Source organism: Cibotium barometz, chromosome 53 (genome assembly GCF_041138505.1).
Source record: "Cibotium barometz isolate CiBa-2024 chromosome 53, ASM4113850v1, whole genome shotgun sequence".
Taxonomy (NCBI): Eukaryota; Viridiplantae; Streptophyta; class Polypodiopsida; order Cyatheales; family Cibotiaceae; genus Cibotium; species Cibotium barometz.
Genome location: NC_141098.1, coordinates 35,267,141 through 35,285,090, shown reverse-complemented (window position 1 = coordinate 35,285,090; position 17,950 = coordinate 35,267,141). Strand labels below are relative to the sequence as shown.

At 47.1% G+C, this 17,950-nt stretch overlaps 1 protein-coding gene across 2 annotated transcripts in view; it reads left to right on the top strand.

The window, feature by feature from the left end:
* PDE312 (Nucleic acid-binding, OB-fold-like protein) overlaps positions 1-17,950 on the top strand; it is a 102,844-nt gene that overhangs the window by 81,430 nt on the left and 3,464 nt on the right. For both annotated transcript variants that reach the window (XM_086788938.1, XM_086788939.1), the window contains exon 11: positions 3,048-3,199. In XM_086788938.1, the coding sequence (XP_086645064.1) occupies positions 3,048-3,199 (152 nt within the window). The remainder of the gene's footprint in view (positions 1-3,047; positions 3,200-17,950) is intronic.

Sequence of the window (17,950 nt, the reverse complement as noted above, 5' to 3'; positions counted from 1 at the left end):
CCACTTGTCATTGTAGCCTTCTCTTGCCATTTTAGCTCATGGGAGGCCCAAATCTATAAATTGGAGTCCTCTCTCTTCATTAAGAGAGGCTCTCTTGCTACACACTACCCTCTACCACCGTTACAGGCTGTCCTAATGATGGCTACTCTCTTTCTCTCTCACTTGAAGGCTGCCCATGAAGAATACCGGCTGTTGGGGACTGTTTTGGAGGCTTCCATCGCAAAGAAATACTGAAGGCAAGGGTATTTAATCATTTATTATGATTTCTAGCCATTGTACTTGTTGTACCAGCCATTGTACTGGTTGTATCAGCCCTTGTACTTGTTGTACCACCCATTGTACCGGCTATACCAGCTTTTGTACTTGCTGTACCAGTCGCTGTACCTGCTGTACTAGTCACTATACATGTTGTATCAGCATTTGTACTTGCCGTACCAGCTGTACAAGCGGCTGTACCTACTGTACCAGCCACTATACCAGTTGTACCAGCCATTGTACTTGCTGTACTGGCTGAATGGAGAGTTGTACTTTTTGTACCAGCTCTATTGCATGAAGACCCGTCGTTTTTGGGGAAGAATCAGTACCCACACGGAGGTATATGGATTATGTTGTTGGCTCGGCATTTCTACAGCCTGTGTTCTGGCTTGGTTGCCTTGTGTTGGGTTGTGTTATGGCATTTGTATATGGATAATCCGGCATCTCCCGTGGGGAGAGTAAGGCCCTCAAAGCTTGTACATGATATTATTCTCCTTGGGTAATAAAATACTCCAGGGGGGGGGGGGGGGGGGGGGGGGGGGGGGGGGTTGGCCCATTCCGGCCTCTATGTGGTGTCACGTGTGCAAGCTCCATTTTCAGCATTTGTGGATGTTTTATCGCTTTTATGTTTCATGCAAAGTGATGATGGATATATGCTAAGGCTGGGGCTATGTTTAAATGTTTTAATATGCATTGATGCTACGGCAGCCAGTTAGCCCGCATGAAAGGGCAGCATAAGTGCTAAGCGCAGCATTAAATGCGGAAAAAGGCATTATTTGTCTTATCAAAAGAGGCCAACAACAGCCATACTTGCTGACCAGCAACATATATTCATATATAAGTAGGCACATGATATTCAGCATAAATCATCCATGATCAAGTCAGTCTACAATAGGTTTCCAAAATCAGTTTGGTGTGCCTTAAGTCTCCGGCTTTCTTGTGCATACTTTCAACAGTCAACACCTCAGTGTGCTACAGTTCCCAAGGCCTCCGCGAAGAGATTCTTCAGCATTCAGCCAGCATATGTGTATCCCTTAGTTTTGGGCTTGCATGGTGGTCATTGAAGAGCTATTCAAAGGAGCTTCGACAACAGCCTGTGTTCGGTATAAACTCATGGGTATAAAGAAAGCTTTGTTGCGTGTTACGACGATCAACCTATTGCATGCTACATGGTGTGTGACATGTATATATGAAGGTACCTTGGCCTCAGGATGAAGCCATCATGATCCTTGCAGTACTGCATCTCTGTGTGGAGTGGCTCTAATGGAGACTAGTATGCCGGCTACTGATGTATTGAAGACCATAGCCTTGGTTTTCGCAAGGTTAACTAAGAGGTCCATAGAAGTTGTGTAGAGCATCCAAGTGCCCTTGGAGAATCTGCATTAAGAACAATATCATCAGCATATGCTTCAAACCACCATCGAGCTAGGAGCTAAGGTATGACCCCCATAGATCCATGCGAGCTGGTCCCATAGAGGCCTTCGGCATGCCGATCTATGCTTTGCCACATGCGTGGCCGGAGTGTTGGTCGAACTCTGACCAATAGTGAGATTATGACAATAATAACCCATGTTTCATGCATATATTGCCCACTATTGCTATAAATAACCATCTTGTTATATATAACGTGGATTTATTAATAATAATCTTAGCCACCCGTGTTGGCTTGCTTTCTCCTAATCCTTGGGCTCCCCTAACTCTTCCGGATTAGGCCACTAATCCCCGAGGATTAGCACTAGGTACGTAACATGCTTCCCCTCGGACATTTCCACTCTTGGAAACAAAATGTCTCTAAGAAAGAAAACTGGGAAACTTGTGGTGTAGCAACTATTTCCCAAGTGGAGTCGTCCTCTGTCCTGTTTATTCTATTTCTAAGTTACCTTTCATTGAAATCAATCATCGTTTCCAGTTCATGTGGAACAGAATTGTTTTCATGCCAATCTTTTATTTATAGCTTCTATGAGGGGAGGTATCATCTTTGTTATAATTTCCATCGAGGACAATTTGTCTTGTCAAACTTTCCTCATTTGCCAAACCAAACTGCGTGGACTCCAAGTATTGTGGAAGTGAGAGGTAGTGAAGGGGGTGGCCACTTTGTAGTCCCCCAAAATGTAGCCCAACCAAGCCTACTGTTGGGTGGCCTGGGCCCTAGTCACCATTTTGCTGTTACCTGTTCAACATGCAAAATGCGGGGTGACCTGCAGTTTGAAGGTCCTGATGCACAGAGAGAGGTGCACAAAGAGAACATTGATTTTTCCCAACACAGTCGACCTTGGTGCTTGATCCCAAAAAGTGCCATGATTTAAGGGTCTTTACAGACTTATGATGCCCGTGCCGCGCACTGACATTTTCCCCCCTAATGCTCAAAGATGGGGGATCCCTCCAAATGCCTGCTGCTTCGATGGTTGGGGGTCCAGGGATTTTCTGAAAAGAGCCTAAGCTTGTGGGCTGCCAGATGCTGCACGTCTTACTTTCTGCTTGGAATTTTTTTCTAGCACAGGTTGTCCTTAGGTGCAAGATTTGATGTAATAGAACATCCGTCGTCCCATATGTAACTTTCCGTCTGGTGGGAAACTAAGATTTCTAGGCATTCAGGCTGATTAGTTTTGGTAGTCCTCATAAATGGGGTCCTTACACCACGTTAGTTAGAAGGTATGCATGCACCCAAGCGGGGAGCATTGATTTGATGGTTAGTAATAGGTATTTTTTAAATGGAACTGTGTTCTTCAACTGGAATAAATCCTTGTGAAGTCATTTTATTTTAATTGTGTATGTTGGATTTGCTTGTAAAGGCTATAAATAGGTTAAGGGAGGAAGCAAAATCAAAGGGTGAACCATTTGAGCAACCCAAGTCCAGGAGAATATTATACATCGAAGAGTTGGATGTCATGCATTGGCAGCGGTACCTTGATGAACATGAAGCCGTTCAGCGTGATAAAGTGAAGTAAGTGCAGGTCCTTGAAGGGATGCTATATTGCCCTTTTTGTTTGATTACTTAACACATTTATTAGAGTGATTGCATTACACTTGTATGGAAGCGAAGAGGCTTGTTGATTTTGGTTCCAGCTTCATTTCAATTAATAGGTTTGCATGCGTACATGCACGCGCGCACGCGCGTGCTGCAGGTCTGTCTTATTTATGTATGTGCGTATGTAGGTGGGCAGGCAGGTAGGTACATACGGACATACATATGCAATCTATTTCCAGTCATGTATGCATGGATGTGTGTGTGTAAATATTCATGCAAAGAAGATAGCCCACGTACTACGTGGGCCTCACATGTACAATGATTCATTCTCCTCTAGTACAGTGTACATGGAGTCAACGTGTCCAGTGGCTGGGGCGGTGCTGCTAGAGAATGTCTCGGATCTGGAGTTGATAAGCAGATGGTCTGGATCTTGGAGGGCAGGGCGTCTGGCTCCCTGGAGAGTCTGTGGCTGATCTCTCATGTACCGCGTGCAAGGCGCTAGTGGGGAGAGAGATATACACAAATATATTAATTTCATTAACATCTGAAGAAGGCCAAATGACCTATGAAACCAAATATATAACATAATGAACTATGAAAACAGAGAGAGAGAGAGAGAGAGAGAGAGAGAGAGAGAGAGAAAGCAAAAAAGAAGGAAAGATATATTAACGTCTGCAACAAAAGACCCAGAGGGTCTATGAGACCAAAAAGGTGTACAATGTCCCATGATCAATACTGGACCATGGAAAAAAAATCCTATACGAAACTAGCTACGTAAGCTGAATTATCCCATGAAGACAATGTGTGTCATAAGTGTTACCATCCTCCTCTAGAATAGAATGGAAGGTGGCCATACTATCTCCCCTCTGTGATGGGAGCTTGCCGTGTCGTCAAAGAATATCCTAAATCTGCTGCCTGCAGCACGTGGGTGGAGGGAGAGGCCTTTGAGATCTGGGGCGTCTGGCTCTCAAAGGGGTTTGCACATTTTCCCAAGTGACACCCTGTGTACGTGGGGCCAGAGAGAGAGAGAGAGAGAGAGAGAGAGAGAGAGAGAGAGATATTAAGCGTCTACTAAAAGACCCAATGGGCCTATGAGACCAAAGTGATACAATAATGTCCATGGCATATCTCATCGTGGAATGGAAAGTAAATCAAAAACAAAACATGAAAATAGCTCTCTCACTAGAGTGATACAAAACTGTCCATGGAAACTCATCATGGAATACCAGGAACATAGAAACATGACAGTAGCATCAGCCCCAGTAGATGGTAATACCACTCTCCAAAATATCAAGCATGGGGCTAATGAGTATGGCCGAGAGGTCTCCCTCAGCTACATCACGTGGAAAGGTAGCTCGACAGCGGTGGAGCATGCCCTGGATTTGGAGCTGATGAGGGGATCGTGGCCGACGTCCGGGGGGCCGGGGACGTCAGGCACGCTGGAGTGTGGAGGCCCAGTTCAACTCGGGCTAGGTGGGTCCGGAGCAGCCTGAGGTGGGTCCACAAGATCCATTGTATCGGTGTCCTCCACCTCCTGTGTTGCTTCTTGCTGTATTGATCCACATCCCTAAGCTTGATTAAGAACATTGATGCTGAATAAAGCATGATTAAGACAGAGGAGAGAGACGAAGAGAGAGATTGGGTGTTAGGGTTTTCTGTATTAATATGATACAAAAAGAGTACATGATGCTTGTACATGACTTAGGGCTATGGTCAGCCCCATAGGGGTGACCCTGGCCCTTCTACATATCTTCTATTGATGCTATGGATGAATGAAAGATGAACTACTGAATGGATCAATGCTGAATTATGAGTTATACTTAACTACTGAATGGATCAATGCTGAATTATGAGTTATACTTATATATTTGTTGGAGGATGTAGTCGGCCAGGTGCTAATACAAGTCGGCCTGATGTGGACAATAAACTGAATTAAATACTGATAAATCATGCGCTTTTGTCTGTTGCCTTGCCACACCTGCTGCCCATGAACTGAACACCTAACTGGCTGTTGTACAGAGGGAGGCCTGTTGCTAGTTGACATGCTGTTGATGCTAGTCGACAAGCCTCATGTACCTTCCATGCTAACGATGATGTGATGCTGTTGATGATTACGATAATGATGATGATGATGTGATGGTGATTTGATGTTGATGAAGATGCTTCTGATACTGATAGTGACACTCTATGCTGTCCTAAGTGCTGTACTAATTAGGGATTAAGCTTGTTCATGCTGAAGATTAGCCATTGCATGGATGTGCGCATGACATTCCCTTCTGCTAAACTTGATCACGGGGTGGACACTCTGTCATCCTTCGTGCTTGGACTTCTATTGATTTTGAATTGCTATTGACTTTCTACTGACTTTGACTTTACTGACTAATATTTTTGTCTGAACACCTTCACTTTTGATCTCCACTTCCAAGTCTTGCTTAAGAACTAAACATCTGTTCAACTGCTGCCCCCATGCCTGCTTTCCCTTAACCTTGACACAACGGTGGGTCACCTACCGGAACTGATCATGCATGTTGCTAGGCCTTTGTAAATGATTTGAGAGCTTAATGAGGTATTGGGTATGCATACCTACCCTCAGGGAATGCTTCCTCTGGCTTCGCTTGTTGCAGACCACCCCATCTGCTATCGTGCTGCATCCTTCTGCTGGAACTGTGCACCTTCCTTGGGACTATTCTTAGTGGGTTGAGCTTGAATGCTCTGATACCAATGTTGCATGAACGGAAGCCTTGCTGTACTAATCCACAACCCTAAGCTTGATTAAGAACATTGATGCTGAATAAAGCACGATTAAGATAGAGGAGAGAGGAGAAGAGAGAAATTGGGTGTTAGGGTTTGCTTTATTAATATGGTACAAAAAGATTATTAATATGGTACAAAATGGTACAAAAAGATTACATGATGCTTGTACACCAGTTAGGGCTATGGTCAGCCCCATAGGGGTGACCTTGGCCCTTCACATACCTTCTATTGATGCTATGGATGAATGAAAGATGAACTACTGAATTGATCAATGCTGAATTATGAGTTATGCTTATATATATGCTCGAGGATGCAATCATGAAGGTGCTAATACATGTCGGCATGTTGTGGACAATAAACTGAATAAATACTGATAAATTATGCGCTTTTGTCTGCTGCCTTGCCACACCTGCTGCCCATAAATTGAGCACCTAACCGACAGGTGTCCTGTACCTTCCATGCTAATGATGATGTGATGCTGCTGATGATTACGATGATGATGATGACGATAATCTGATGGTGATCTGATGTTGATGAAGATGCTTCTGATACTGATAGTGACACTATATGCTGTCCTAACTGTTGCACTAATGAGGGATTGAGCATGTTCATGCTGAAGATTAGCCATGGCACAGGCATGCACGTGACATCTTGGGTCTAGAATAAACTGGTGGTGGTTGGGTGGCGAAGAGGGGGTGGGGTGGCTGGGACAGAAGCTCTCTCAAGAAAGTGTCCTTGTGTCTGCGGAGCTCAAGCCGGAAGAGGCCTACGCAACGCTGGTCTGGGAAGTCAATGATCTTGGAGAGTGGACCAAATCCCTCACGAAAGTGAAACCTCCCACGGATCTCATAATATATTGGGCAGCGGCATATGTAATTCTCCTCTGTCTCAAACTTTGTGTGGCATAATCGGCAGATCCTCTCCTCTCTGGGTCTCCGTATGAGCTTCTCAGCTTTGAAGATGCGCTCAGCTCTACTTGTCTCCACTTTGAGGTGGTGGGATGAAACCCGTATCTGGCCAATTGCAATCCGCATGGAATGGGACATGTGAACACTCAAGTAGCCTGGCTGTTGGATGAATCCATCCCGAGTGAGCGTGAGGAAGTGATCTTTGTAGGAGTGCATTTTCGTTGGAAGCTCCGGATGTGTGATCCATGTGCAATGGGTGGGGAGTCCAAACTGTACTAAAGGGGTGGTAGGCGGTCCATGCGGAGCCCATATATTGAGAACGAAGTGGAAACTAATGCATACCATACTCCAGAGTGGCCCTCAAGTGCTAGCTGTCTTGAGGACTCCAGGGCAAGTTTCGAGTACTTGTGGGGATCCATGTGACTGATGCGACGGAGGTATGTGACCATCTAGAAGAGTTCATCCACTACCATCGGGGTTGCAGCAAACTCTGCCTGGATGAAATGGTTGGCTGCGGATCATACGAGAGAACATCATGACCTGGGGCCTCTCAACTCGCTGCCAATCCTCATTGGATAAATATGGCCCCTAGAAGGCTGCTCCATACATCAAGGCTGGTGTGACGAGGGTGTCAAAAAGCCAACCCTTCTCTTGGGCTCTTGGAAATGTGCTTGGAAGCAATGCTGCTCAAGTAAGCTCAAGAAAATTATATTAACGTCTTCAAAAGAAAAAAAAATCATGTACGAAACTAGCTACATAAGCTGACGTATCCCATGATGACAATGTGTGTCATACAGTGATACCATCCTCCTCCAGAATAGAACGCAAGCCAATCATAGCATTGCCCTCCGTGATGGGAGCTTGCCATGTCGTCGAAGAATATCCTAAACCTGCAGCATGTGGGTGGACGGATGAGGCCTTTGAGAGATGGGGCATCTGGCTCTCAGAAGGGATTCTGCATTTTCCTTAGTGACATCCCGTGTATATGGGATCATAGAGAAAGAGAGATCACTGCGAATGAGGTGATTAATATCCTGATGGGTGAGTGGAACAGGGAGTCAAGATTGTAATTGAAGGGGGGGGAGACGGTCAATCTGAAATCCATGTGCCAGAAACCACCACGTGACCCTAGCATACCAAGTTTTTCCATTCCTGGTCTCCACTAAACCGTCAGGAGGGGAAGTGCTAGCCTCGGGAGCCTGTCTCTACACAATGTGTACACTCGCTGAATGTAGGTAACTGTCTGAAAGAGAGCATCTACCACTAGGGGAGGAGCTGCAAACCTGGCCAGGAGAATGGAATGGGGAACCAATGGTTTGCACCTAGTCATTCGTGAGTGCATCATCACGTGAAGCCTCTCTACTCTCCCCCAAGCATCCTCTCCTAGATTGGGTCCCTAAAAGGCTGCACCATACATCGCTGGTCAAAGAGCCAGCTCTTCATGCTGCGTTCCTGGAAATGAGCCTGGAAACACACTTTCTCCAACCTAGCCAGTGCTGCGTGCCCGTTGGTAAGTCTGGCATCTACAGCTGGCCTGATCCTGTAAAGTGGCCCTGTGAAGGTGACCCCAAGATACACATAGGAACTCGCAATCTCCTCCTCGGCCCCAGGAAACTCATGCCTCTGATCCCCATAGGTGAAGTGTTCAAACACGGTGACCTTGGTTTTCATAAGGTTTGAGAGAAAGAAAGAAAGATATATTAAGCGTCTACTAAAGACCCAATGGGCCTATGAGACCAAAGTGATACAATAATGTCCATGGCATATCTCATCATGGAATGGAAAATAAAACAGAAAGAAAACATAAATATAGCTATCTCACTGGGGTGATACAAAACTGTCCATGGAAACTCGTCATTGAATACTAAGAACATAAAAACATGGGAGCAACATCAGCTCCGAGTAGATGGTATACCTCTCTCCAAAATGTCAAGCATGGGGCTGACGACGAGTATGGCCGAGAGGTCTCCCTCAGCTATGTCGCGTGGAAAGGTAGCTCGATGGCGGTGGAGCATGTCTTGGATCTGGAGCTGATGAGGTGATCGTGGCCGACGGGGGGGTCGAGGGTGTCGGGCACGCTGGAGTGCAGAGGCTCCGTCCGAGGTAACTCCTCTCGGGCGAGATAGGTCCATAGTAGCAGCTCGTGGAGGATCCACAAGATCCACTATGTCGGTGGAAGAAACTGGTGATGGTTGGCTGCCGAGGGAGGGGGCGGGGTGGTTGGGGCCTGTGTCTCAAGAAGGTGTCCTTGTGTCTGCGGAGCTCAAGCAAGAAGAGGCCCAGGCAACGCTGGTCTTGGAAGTCAATGATCGTGGAGAGTGGACAGAATCCCTCACGAAATAGACAGTGAAACCTCCCGCGGATCTCATAGTATACTGGGCAGCGGCATATGTAATGCTCCTCCGTCTCAACCTCTGTGTGGCATAGTCGGCAGATCCTCTCCTCTCTGGGTGCCCGTACGAGCTTCCCGGCTCTGAAGATGCGCTCAGCTCTACCGGTCTCCACTCTGAGGCGGTGGGAAGAAACCTGTTTCTTGGCCAATCGCAATCCGCATGGCATGGGACATGTGAACACTCAAGTAGCCCGCTGTTGGATGAATCCATCCTCAGTGAGTGTGAGGAAGTGGTCTCTGTAAAAGTGCATCTTCGTGGGGAGCTCTCCGGGGGTGTGATCCATGTTGAATGTGTGTAGAGGCTAAGAAGATCTGACCGGATAACCTGGTTGGTATCCTCGTGAGACAGCCGTAAAAAAGGGGAGTCCAAACTATACTGAAGGGGGGGTAGGCGGTCCATGCAAAGCCCATATATTGAGAACCATAGTCACAAGGGACGGGGGACAGCCATAAGTAGGGAACGGGGACGGGGGAGGGAAAGACACTCAAAAAATACTTTTTAAAATTTTTTTTTCTACTCTACACTTATTGTACTTTGGAAGTACATCAAAATGAGCACAAATTTACACTAAAATGGTAAGCTTTTGAGTCATATTAATAATTAAGTAGATACAAAATGAGTCATGACTCAAGAGTCAGGAGTCAGGAGTCAGGCTAAGCCTTACGGAGGCAGAATACATGGACGGACTCAAATGAGTCGATGACAAAAAACTGCTGAAGACTAGAAGCTAGAGGCTAGAGCTAAGTAGTAAGGCCCATGAATCATGATCCATGAATGATCATCCACGTGAAGTGCTCGCCTCATGGTCATGGGTAGCTTGTGCCAAAGAAGCATCAAGCTCATCCTCAGTCTCATCCTCATTGGCATGCTGCTCTTGCACCTCATCCTCTTCTTGTTGACTCATCTCCCACTCGGTGAAGGAATCTGCCTTCTTGGTCATGCTCTTGCAAAGCATTCGCAAGTTCGCGCTGACGAAGACAAGGTCATTGGCACGCTCTACCCCGAGTCGGTTCCTCTTCCTAGAGGCAATGTGGCTGTAGGTACTCCAAAGTTGCTCCAAGCAAGAGGAGCTGACGGCCTGGCTAAGTATCCAGATGGCAAGCTGCTGCAGCTCCGGTCCATCTGAACCAAAGTCCTCCCACCATAGAGCAGCACCAACTTTGAAGCGGTCAACCTGTGCATCATGACAGCCATAGGAGCCATGAAATGATCTGGACATCGAAAGCTTGTCCCTGATCTTGCGCCTAACCGATGCATCAGGCACAAGACGATCCAAGATGATCCTCCATCCAGCGCTCACCTCCCAGTCGCTCTCCTGCTTGTTGCCTTGGAATTCTGGGTCCACCACATAAGCTGTTGCATGCACTGGAGAGTAGTAGGAATTCCACCTTCCTAGACACAAGGCATGGATCTCCTCGTATCTGTCTTCGTCAGGCACGAAGTCTTTCAACTTCTCTATCATGCGATCCATGGCCTCGTAGACCTTGCCTATGCATGGTTGCATAGCGTCTACAATCCTCAATAGGTGGACTATGGGCCTCACCATAGCATCTGTGGTCTTCACACGCTCCCACCAAGAGGCGTCATCCGCCCGTAGCCTACACTCTTGGCAAGTGTTTGTATGGGACTCTTGCATGGCGACAAACTCGTCGCTAAGGAAAAGCCCCCTCAAAGCACCGCTACAATCCTTCAACCGGCCCAACATGAGAAAGTTGTAGGCAAACCGGGTGTCGGAATATTTTGAGGAGACAGAGACAAGACCTCTTGTTGAACTCCTGCCGAAGTCTTTGGTGGTTGAGGACAAAGGAGACCATGGTGTTGGCCTCCTCAATGAGCGGGCTGATCCATGGTAATGCTCCGATGTCCTTGAGGAGGCTATTTAGGCAATGAGCCATACAAAAGGACACCGTGACATGTCCATACATACCTTGGAGAATAGCTCCCGTCGCCCTATTGGAAGGCTACCCATCCGCAACAAAGCCCACTACATGCTCGGGGCCAACGATCTCCATGGTGGTAGCCCACTCCGCCGCAAGCACATCCGTGCTCTTCCCAATGCCGGATGCATCATGAGATGAGATGAAGTACATCTCTCCGCGGGAATATGCAACCATGCCGTGAATACTCCTCTTGCGGGTGTCACTCCATCCATCCACAATGAGGGAGACTCCGTTCCTCTCCCATTGCCGCTTTGTGTTGTCGGTCGCTTGCTCTACAATGCGCTTCTCCTTCTCGAGCAATGTAGTGCGCAAGCTCTCGGATGAGGGGGGCGTATAGGTTGAGCCATACTCCCCAATCTTCTTAACCATGACCTTGAAGTATTCCGACCTATTCAAGAAAGTAATTTACTAATGAGAAGGGTACTAGGATGATGAAAACATGAATGATGAATTGGCAATGATCGATTGCACTTACCTAGCCGCTTGAAAGGCAATGTGGTCGTGGAAGAAGAAGCGGGCCACCGCCATATCCACCTCCTCCTTCAACTTGGGGTTCCAATTCTCCCCAAGTGTAGATTGTCGCTGTGGGCCACGTAATGATTGAGAGGCCGTGGAGATGGAGGGTGGCGGCGTCGTGGATGGAGTAACATTCCGACTTGATGGTGAAGGTGATGGTGTGCATGATCCCGATCCACCACATGACTTCATTGTAGAGGCTTGAGTTCCTCTCCCCATCGTCGCGGGATCCACGGCCACTCGTGGTGTCCTTCTTGTCGCTTCGACCGCTTCGTAGACGCTAAGCTTGTCAAGAAGTTCCCGTCTCTTCTCGGGCGTGACATTCGTGCAAAACCTCACCTCATGCCCACTCTCATGTAAGAGGTGGGCTCGCACTTTGTCGGCGCCACCCGTTCGCCGGTACGGGCAAAGCTTGCATATCCATGGCCGAGAACCGCCTCCATGAGCGGATGGGGTGTAGTTAACCTCCTCCCACCATGTCCATCCCGTTGTCCTGCTACGAGAAGCCCCGGCACGTGAAGAGGATGCCATGGTTGAAGATGGCTTGACTCTTGAGCCTTGAGGAATGAGAGAGAGAGAGAGAGAGCCTAGAGTCCTAGAGGCTAGAGCCTAGACTCTAGAGGCTTGGAAGTTGGAAGACTCAAGAGGCTTGAGGGAGAGGTGAGAGAGAGAGAGAGAAAGAAAGAAAGAAAGATTTTATTAACGTCTTTGAAAAGACCGAACTCAGCCTATGAGACAAATCGGTGTACCTGTATGGGGTATCCTCTGTCATCCCAACAAGAGGCTTGAGAGAGAGAGAGAGAGAGAGAGTCTAGATTCTAGAATCTAGATAGTAGGGCGGCGGCCCGTGGGCCGCCGCAAAGCCTCAAGGGCAAGAGAGAGAGAGAGAGAGGGCCAAGCCTCAAAGGCTCAAGGCTCAAAGGCCAAGGCCCAAGGCCAAGCGAACAGCCAGAAACGGCAAGCGCAACGGCCAAAAACGGCGAGCGCAGCGGCAAAAAATAGCCAGCAACGGCTCTCTGCCGTCCCCTCACGGAGCCGTCCCTGACCGGCGTCCCCGTCCCTGCGGCATCCCCGTCCCCTGTGAGTGACGCATCGTGGGGGACGTCCGTCCGTCCCCGTTGCTGTTCCGTCCCGATTCGCCGTCCCCGCGTTTCAAGCAGCAGTAATCCTCTGGTGTCGTGCTCTACCCTCCTTGATGATGGCACGGAGGGTGAAGATGTGGTCAAGGGTAGAGTAGCTCCTCCGAAAGATAGCCTGTCCTGAGGCTCTGCATCCCTGGCTGTGCTCAAGGTTGCCCTGTTGAATTGTCTTGGTTGATTAGAGGGAAGCACAGTGTGTTGCTTTTGTGGGACACAGATCTGTGTGTGAATCCTCTGTGCTAAGAGGTCTTGAGGGTTGCGAGATTGGACATGCAGGTTTACTTTCCTGGACTGGCTTTGTTGTACTCAGTTATACATTTCATTGAATTTGAATAAAGAAATACCGAAAGGGGCGCGAAGCTTTGGGGCCAACAGGTGTCGATTTCCTTTCAGTTCTGGGGCATTCTAGCTCCTGTTAATTTTGTTATTTATTTGGACTACAATTGGAAGGGTGACTGCTAGTCTACCGCACTTTGGTTTCTAGCAGAGGCCGGTTTCAAGGTTCCGTTGTTGCCGGGACCCATCATCAACTTTCTTAAGGGGGTGAGCTCGTGGTTGTCTCGAGGAAAGTCATTGCTGAAAAATTCAGCAACATGTTAGACACAGAAGATGAATACTTTTATGATGAAGAGGAAGAGCAAGAGACCTCCCTTGAGAGGAATGAATCTGAGGATATTCTTGCAGGAGAACAGGCTGCAGATGATGCACAATATGAGGATGTAACACAGCCAGAAGATATGCCTAGTAAAGAGGAAGATGATGCTCAGTTTAAAAATCGTTTGGCAGGTGTAATGGATGTGTTTATGCAGCTCACTCAAAGTGAGAAGTTTGCTGAATTTATGAGATCCCGTTCTGAGCCTGAAAAGAAGAAAGTGCGTTCTAAGAACCCACCTCAGGGCAATAGGGGTGCCTTCCCACAGGATCCATCTTTTGGACAGTTTCCGAACATGCAACATGCTTTTGGTGCCAACTCACAGAGTTCCTTTTTCGGACAGCCATCTATTCCACAGCAGTCTTTGCATCCAGGCTATTTTGGTGGTCTGTGTTCCAATCCATGACTGGGGGTTATCCTCAGGGAGGCATGGGTATTCCAGGGAATTTTGGAGCTAGTTTTAGCCTGGTATGCAAGGGAATATGTATGGTGGTATGCAGTCCGGAATGCAAGGAAACATGTTTGGGGGCATGTGTGCTCTTAGTGCAAAGGAAAGATGGTTCTTGGCGCATGTGTATAGATTACAGGGCGTCGAACAAGAATACCATCAAGAATCGATTTCCTATTCCGAGGATCGATGACATATTGGACCGCTTACAAGGCTCAACAGTCTTTAGTCGGATAGACTTGAAAAGCAGGTATCATCAGGTACGTATTAGACCCGAGGATGTGCATAAGACAGCATTTCGAACCACTTTTGGGTTATATGAGTTCTTGGTTATGTCCTTTGGTTTGACAAATGCACCTGCCACATTTAACAGAATGATGGACAGGATTTTCCGGCCTCATAGAGCGTTTGTGGGCACATTCTTTGATGATATGATTGTGCATTCACATACTGAGGAGGAGCATAGGAAGCATTTGGCCATTGTATTTGAAGAACTCGGGAAGCATAGGCTGGTCATTAATGGCAAGAAGAGTGAGTTCTTCTTGGAAGAGATACACTTCTTGGGACATATTGTGTCTAAGCATGGAGTCCGCATGGATCCTTCGAAGGTGGAAGCAATTCTTAATTGGCCAGATTTGAGGACCGTGCATGATGTGCGCAGCTTTTTGGGATTGTGTTCCTATTACAAGCAGTACATACCGTATTTTGCTGAGATTGCTTCGCTCCTTCATGCCTTAACAAAGAAGGCAACTCCGTTTAGATGGGCTGATCAGGAAATTACAGCCTTTAAAAAGCTTAAAGAAAAGCTTACTTCGGATCCAGTATTGGTATTACCGGATCTCCGAAAGGCTTTTGTTGTCCAGTGTGATGCATGTGGAAACAGCATTGGGGCAGTTCTCATGCAGAAAGGACATGTGATAGCCTATGAGAGTCGAATATTGCAGAATGCCGAGAATCATTTACAGGTTTATGAGAAAGAGATGTTGGCTGTAATTCATGCTCTTTCTACGTGGAAACACTATTTGCTTGGGGCTGATTTCACTGTGCAGACAGATCATCAGACCTTGCATTATTTCCTCACGCAATCTAAGCTTTCTAAGAAGCATATACGATGGGCCAACTTTTTGTCTATGTTCCACTTCTAGATTGTGCATGTGGAAGGCAAAAAGAACGTTGTGGCAGATGCTTTGTTATGCAAGCCACAGGTCTCAGCAGTTTCACTTGCTTATCATCATGAGCTTGATGAGATAAAAGAGCAGTATGTCCATGATGAGGATTTTGGAAGGCTCTATGATCAGATGTCTGAGGGTCAGCGGCATGATCATTATACTCTCAGAGATGGGTTTTTGTTGATACATGGTAGATTGTGTGTTACCAGGCAATTACGACTCAAGGTTATGATTGAAAGTCATGCTCCACCGTATGCAGGTCATAGAGGTATTGACGCCACGGTCAAAGCAGTGGAGACTTTCTTTTATTGGCCAACCTTGAGAAGAGATGTTGATGCTTTTGTTAGGCAATGCATCGTATGTCAGAAGGTGAAGTTTGACCGTCAAAAGACACCAGGGTTACTTCAGCCGTTACCTATTCCAGATAGACCATGGGAGAGCATTGCCATGGATTTTATATTTGATCTTCCACGTACACAAACGGGGAATGATGGCATTGGACTATCATATGCAGGTTCAGTAAGCAGACTCATTTCATTCCCGTGCGTAAGACGATCAAACTTGATTATATGGTGAGGCTGTTCATGGCGAACATCTTCAAGTATCATGGCTTGCCTTCGTCTATCATTAGTGACCGTGATCCACGGATGACGAGTTTATTCTGGAGAGGGTTGTTTGACAACATGGGTACAACTCTCAAGTTTTCATCTTCGTTTCATCCACAAACAGATGGTCAATCGGAAGAGGCTAATTCTACAGTGTTAGATCTTCTTAAGTGTTATGTGTCAGAGCACAAGCAACAATGGGAAAAGTATCTTCCTTTGGTGGAGTTTGCTTATAACAACACAGTCCATACCTCAATGGGCAAGGCGCCTTTTGAGATTGTGGAAGGAGGGAAGAATGTACCACCCATTTTGCACACAAAGGATAAGATGTTTGAGGCTGATCAGTATGTGGAGAATATGGATAAAGCTTATCGGAGAGTTAAGTTGGCACTCTAGAAAACTCAGCAAAAGCAAAAGAAAGCAGCAAACCGTCACAGACGTGCATTAGAGTTTGCATTGGGTGATTGGGTTCTTTTGCAATTTGAAAAAGCTAGGCTCAAGAAGGTGAAGAGTAAAGAGCGCTTATTCCCTAAGTTGAGCATGCGCTATTATGGACCTTTTCAGGTATTGGAAAAGATTGGTGAGGTGGCCTATCGCTTGAAGCTACCAAATCAGTGGAGGATTCACAATGCATTTCATGTGAGTCTACTTAGACCTTTCCGTGGGGATGTGCCTGAGGATGTATCAGATGAGTCTCAGCCGGAAGTTGGGGAACTTGATGAGGCTCTTATTCCAGAGCAGATACTAGCACATAAGGAAAGAAAGGTATGAGGTAAAGTTTCCCGTCGCTATCTTGTGAAGTTCAAGAATTATTCACCGATGGATGCGAAGTGGATGGAGGAAGGTGACTTAACAGATTCACCTCAGGTTTTGCAACTTTATCTCGATGCCTTTGAGTTGGAGCCGACTCTTGTTACGGCTCATTCAGGTTCAGCAGAGCATGGGTTGCAGCATTGCCGGATGCTCAAGAGGGGGGTAGCACCTCCACTCCCTTGATACAGACAGGTTTAGATGGCATCTAGAGGTCGCTTGGTGCAGCTTTTGTCTCACCCGAAGGTACTGATGGCTGACAGTACATCTGTTTATGGGACTTCTATGATATATGTGTACTAGTCACATTGGATGTTGTGATTGTGTATGGTTCACAGTGGTATACAACTTGGACTACTACTACACCATTGGTTTGCAGTGAATGTTGTTACATATGCATGGCTTAGAGAGATTGGGATGCTAATCTTGCCATACTGTACATTTCACTTTGGATATTTTGCTGTATCACCAGATTGCAATCGAGGACGCTTGCCATTTTTCAAGAGGGAGGTATGTCATGACCCTGTGAAAGTGGAACAGCATGAGTGTCAGCATGGTGGTTGGTGAGCAAGATAAATATTTAATGATTCATATTTGGGTGCCTGGACAAATGGTATTATGTGTGGACATCCTCAAGTGTGAAGGGGGACCAAGGACATTAATATTTTTAATGTTTTAACCTGGGGGGCCCTAGGCATAAGTGACCCTTAGGAAGTTTGATGAACTTTAGAAAGGGGCCACTAGGATATTTTTGGGGAAAAGGGGCAACTCTACTTTTGGAGATACACGCCTCTCTCTCTCTCTCTCTCTCTCTCTCTCTCTCTCTCTCTCTTGCTTTTGGAGAGGAGTCGTGGAAGCTAGCTGCAGAGAAGGTAATTGCTGGTTTTGCTGCGTGGAGAACAGGCTGTACAGAATACAGGTCGTACAGAACCTGGCCGTATAGACCACGTGGCTGCAGGCCGTACAGAGCAAGTGGTTGCAAGCCGTACAGAGCAGGCGGCTGTAGGCCTATTGGCGGCTGGTTCAGGCGGCGCTGGGTGGCAGGGTACGGACAGCAGATACAGTTCCATACTGTAGGTACAGGCAGCGGCTGCTGTACGACAGCTGACACAGGCGGCAGCTGCTGGCGCATAACTGTACGAGTTGGTACAGTCGGGTATTACAGACCTGTACGGACAGGTGCAGGCGGGTACAGTCCTGTTCAGTCCTGAACAGTTGCAGGCGGCGCATCTTCAGCTGCAGGCGGTGCTTTATCAGAGTACATTCGGTGCATCAGTCAGGCGGCTGCAGGGAGAAAAGTACAGACAGCCTGTTGCAAGTACAGACTGGTATGGTCAGTCCCTCTGGTGCAGAACCGCGCATTAAAATTGGTAAGCTCTCAACATATCAATCT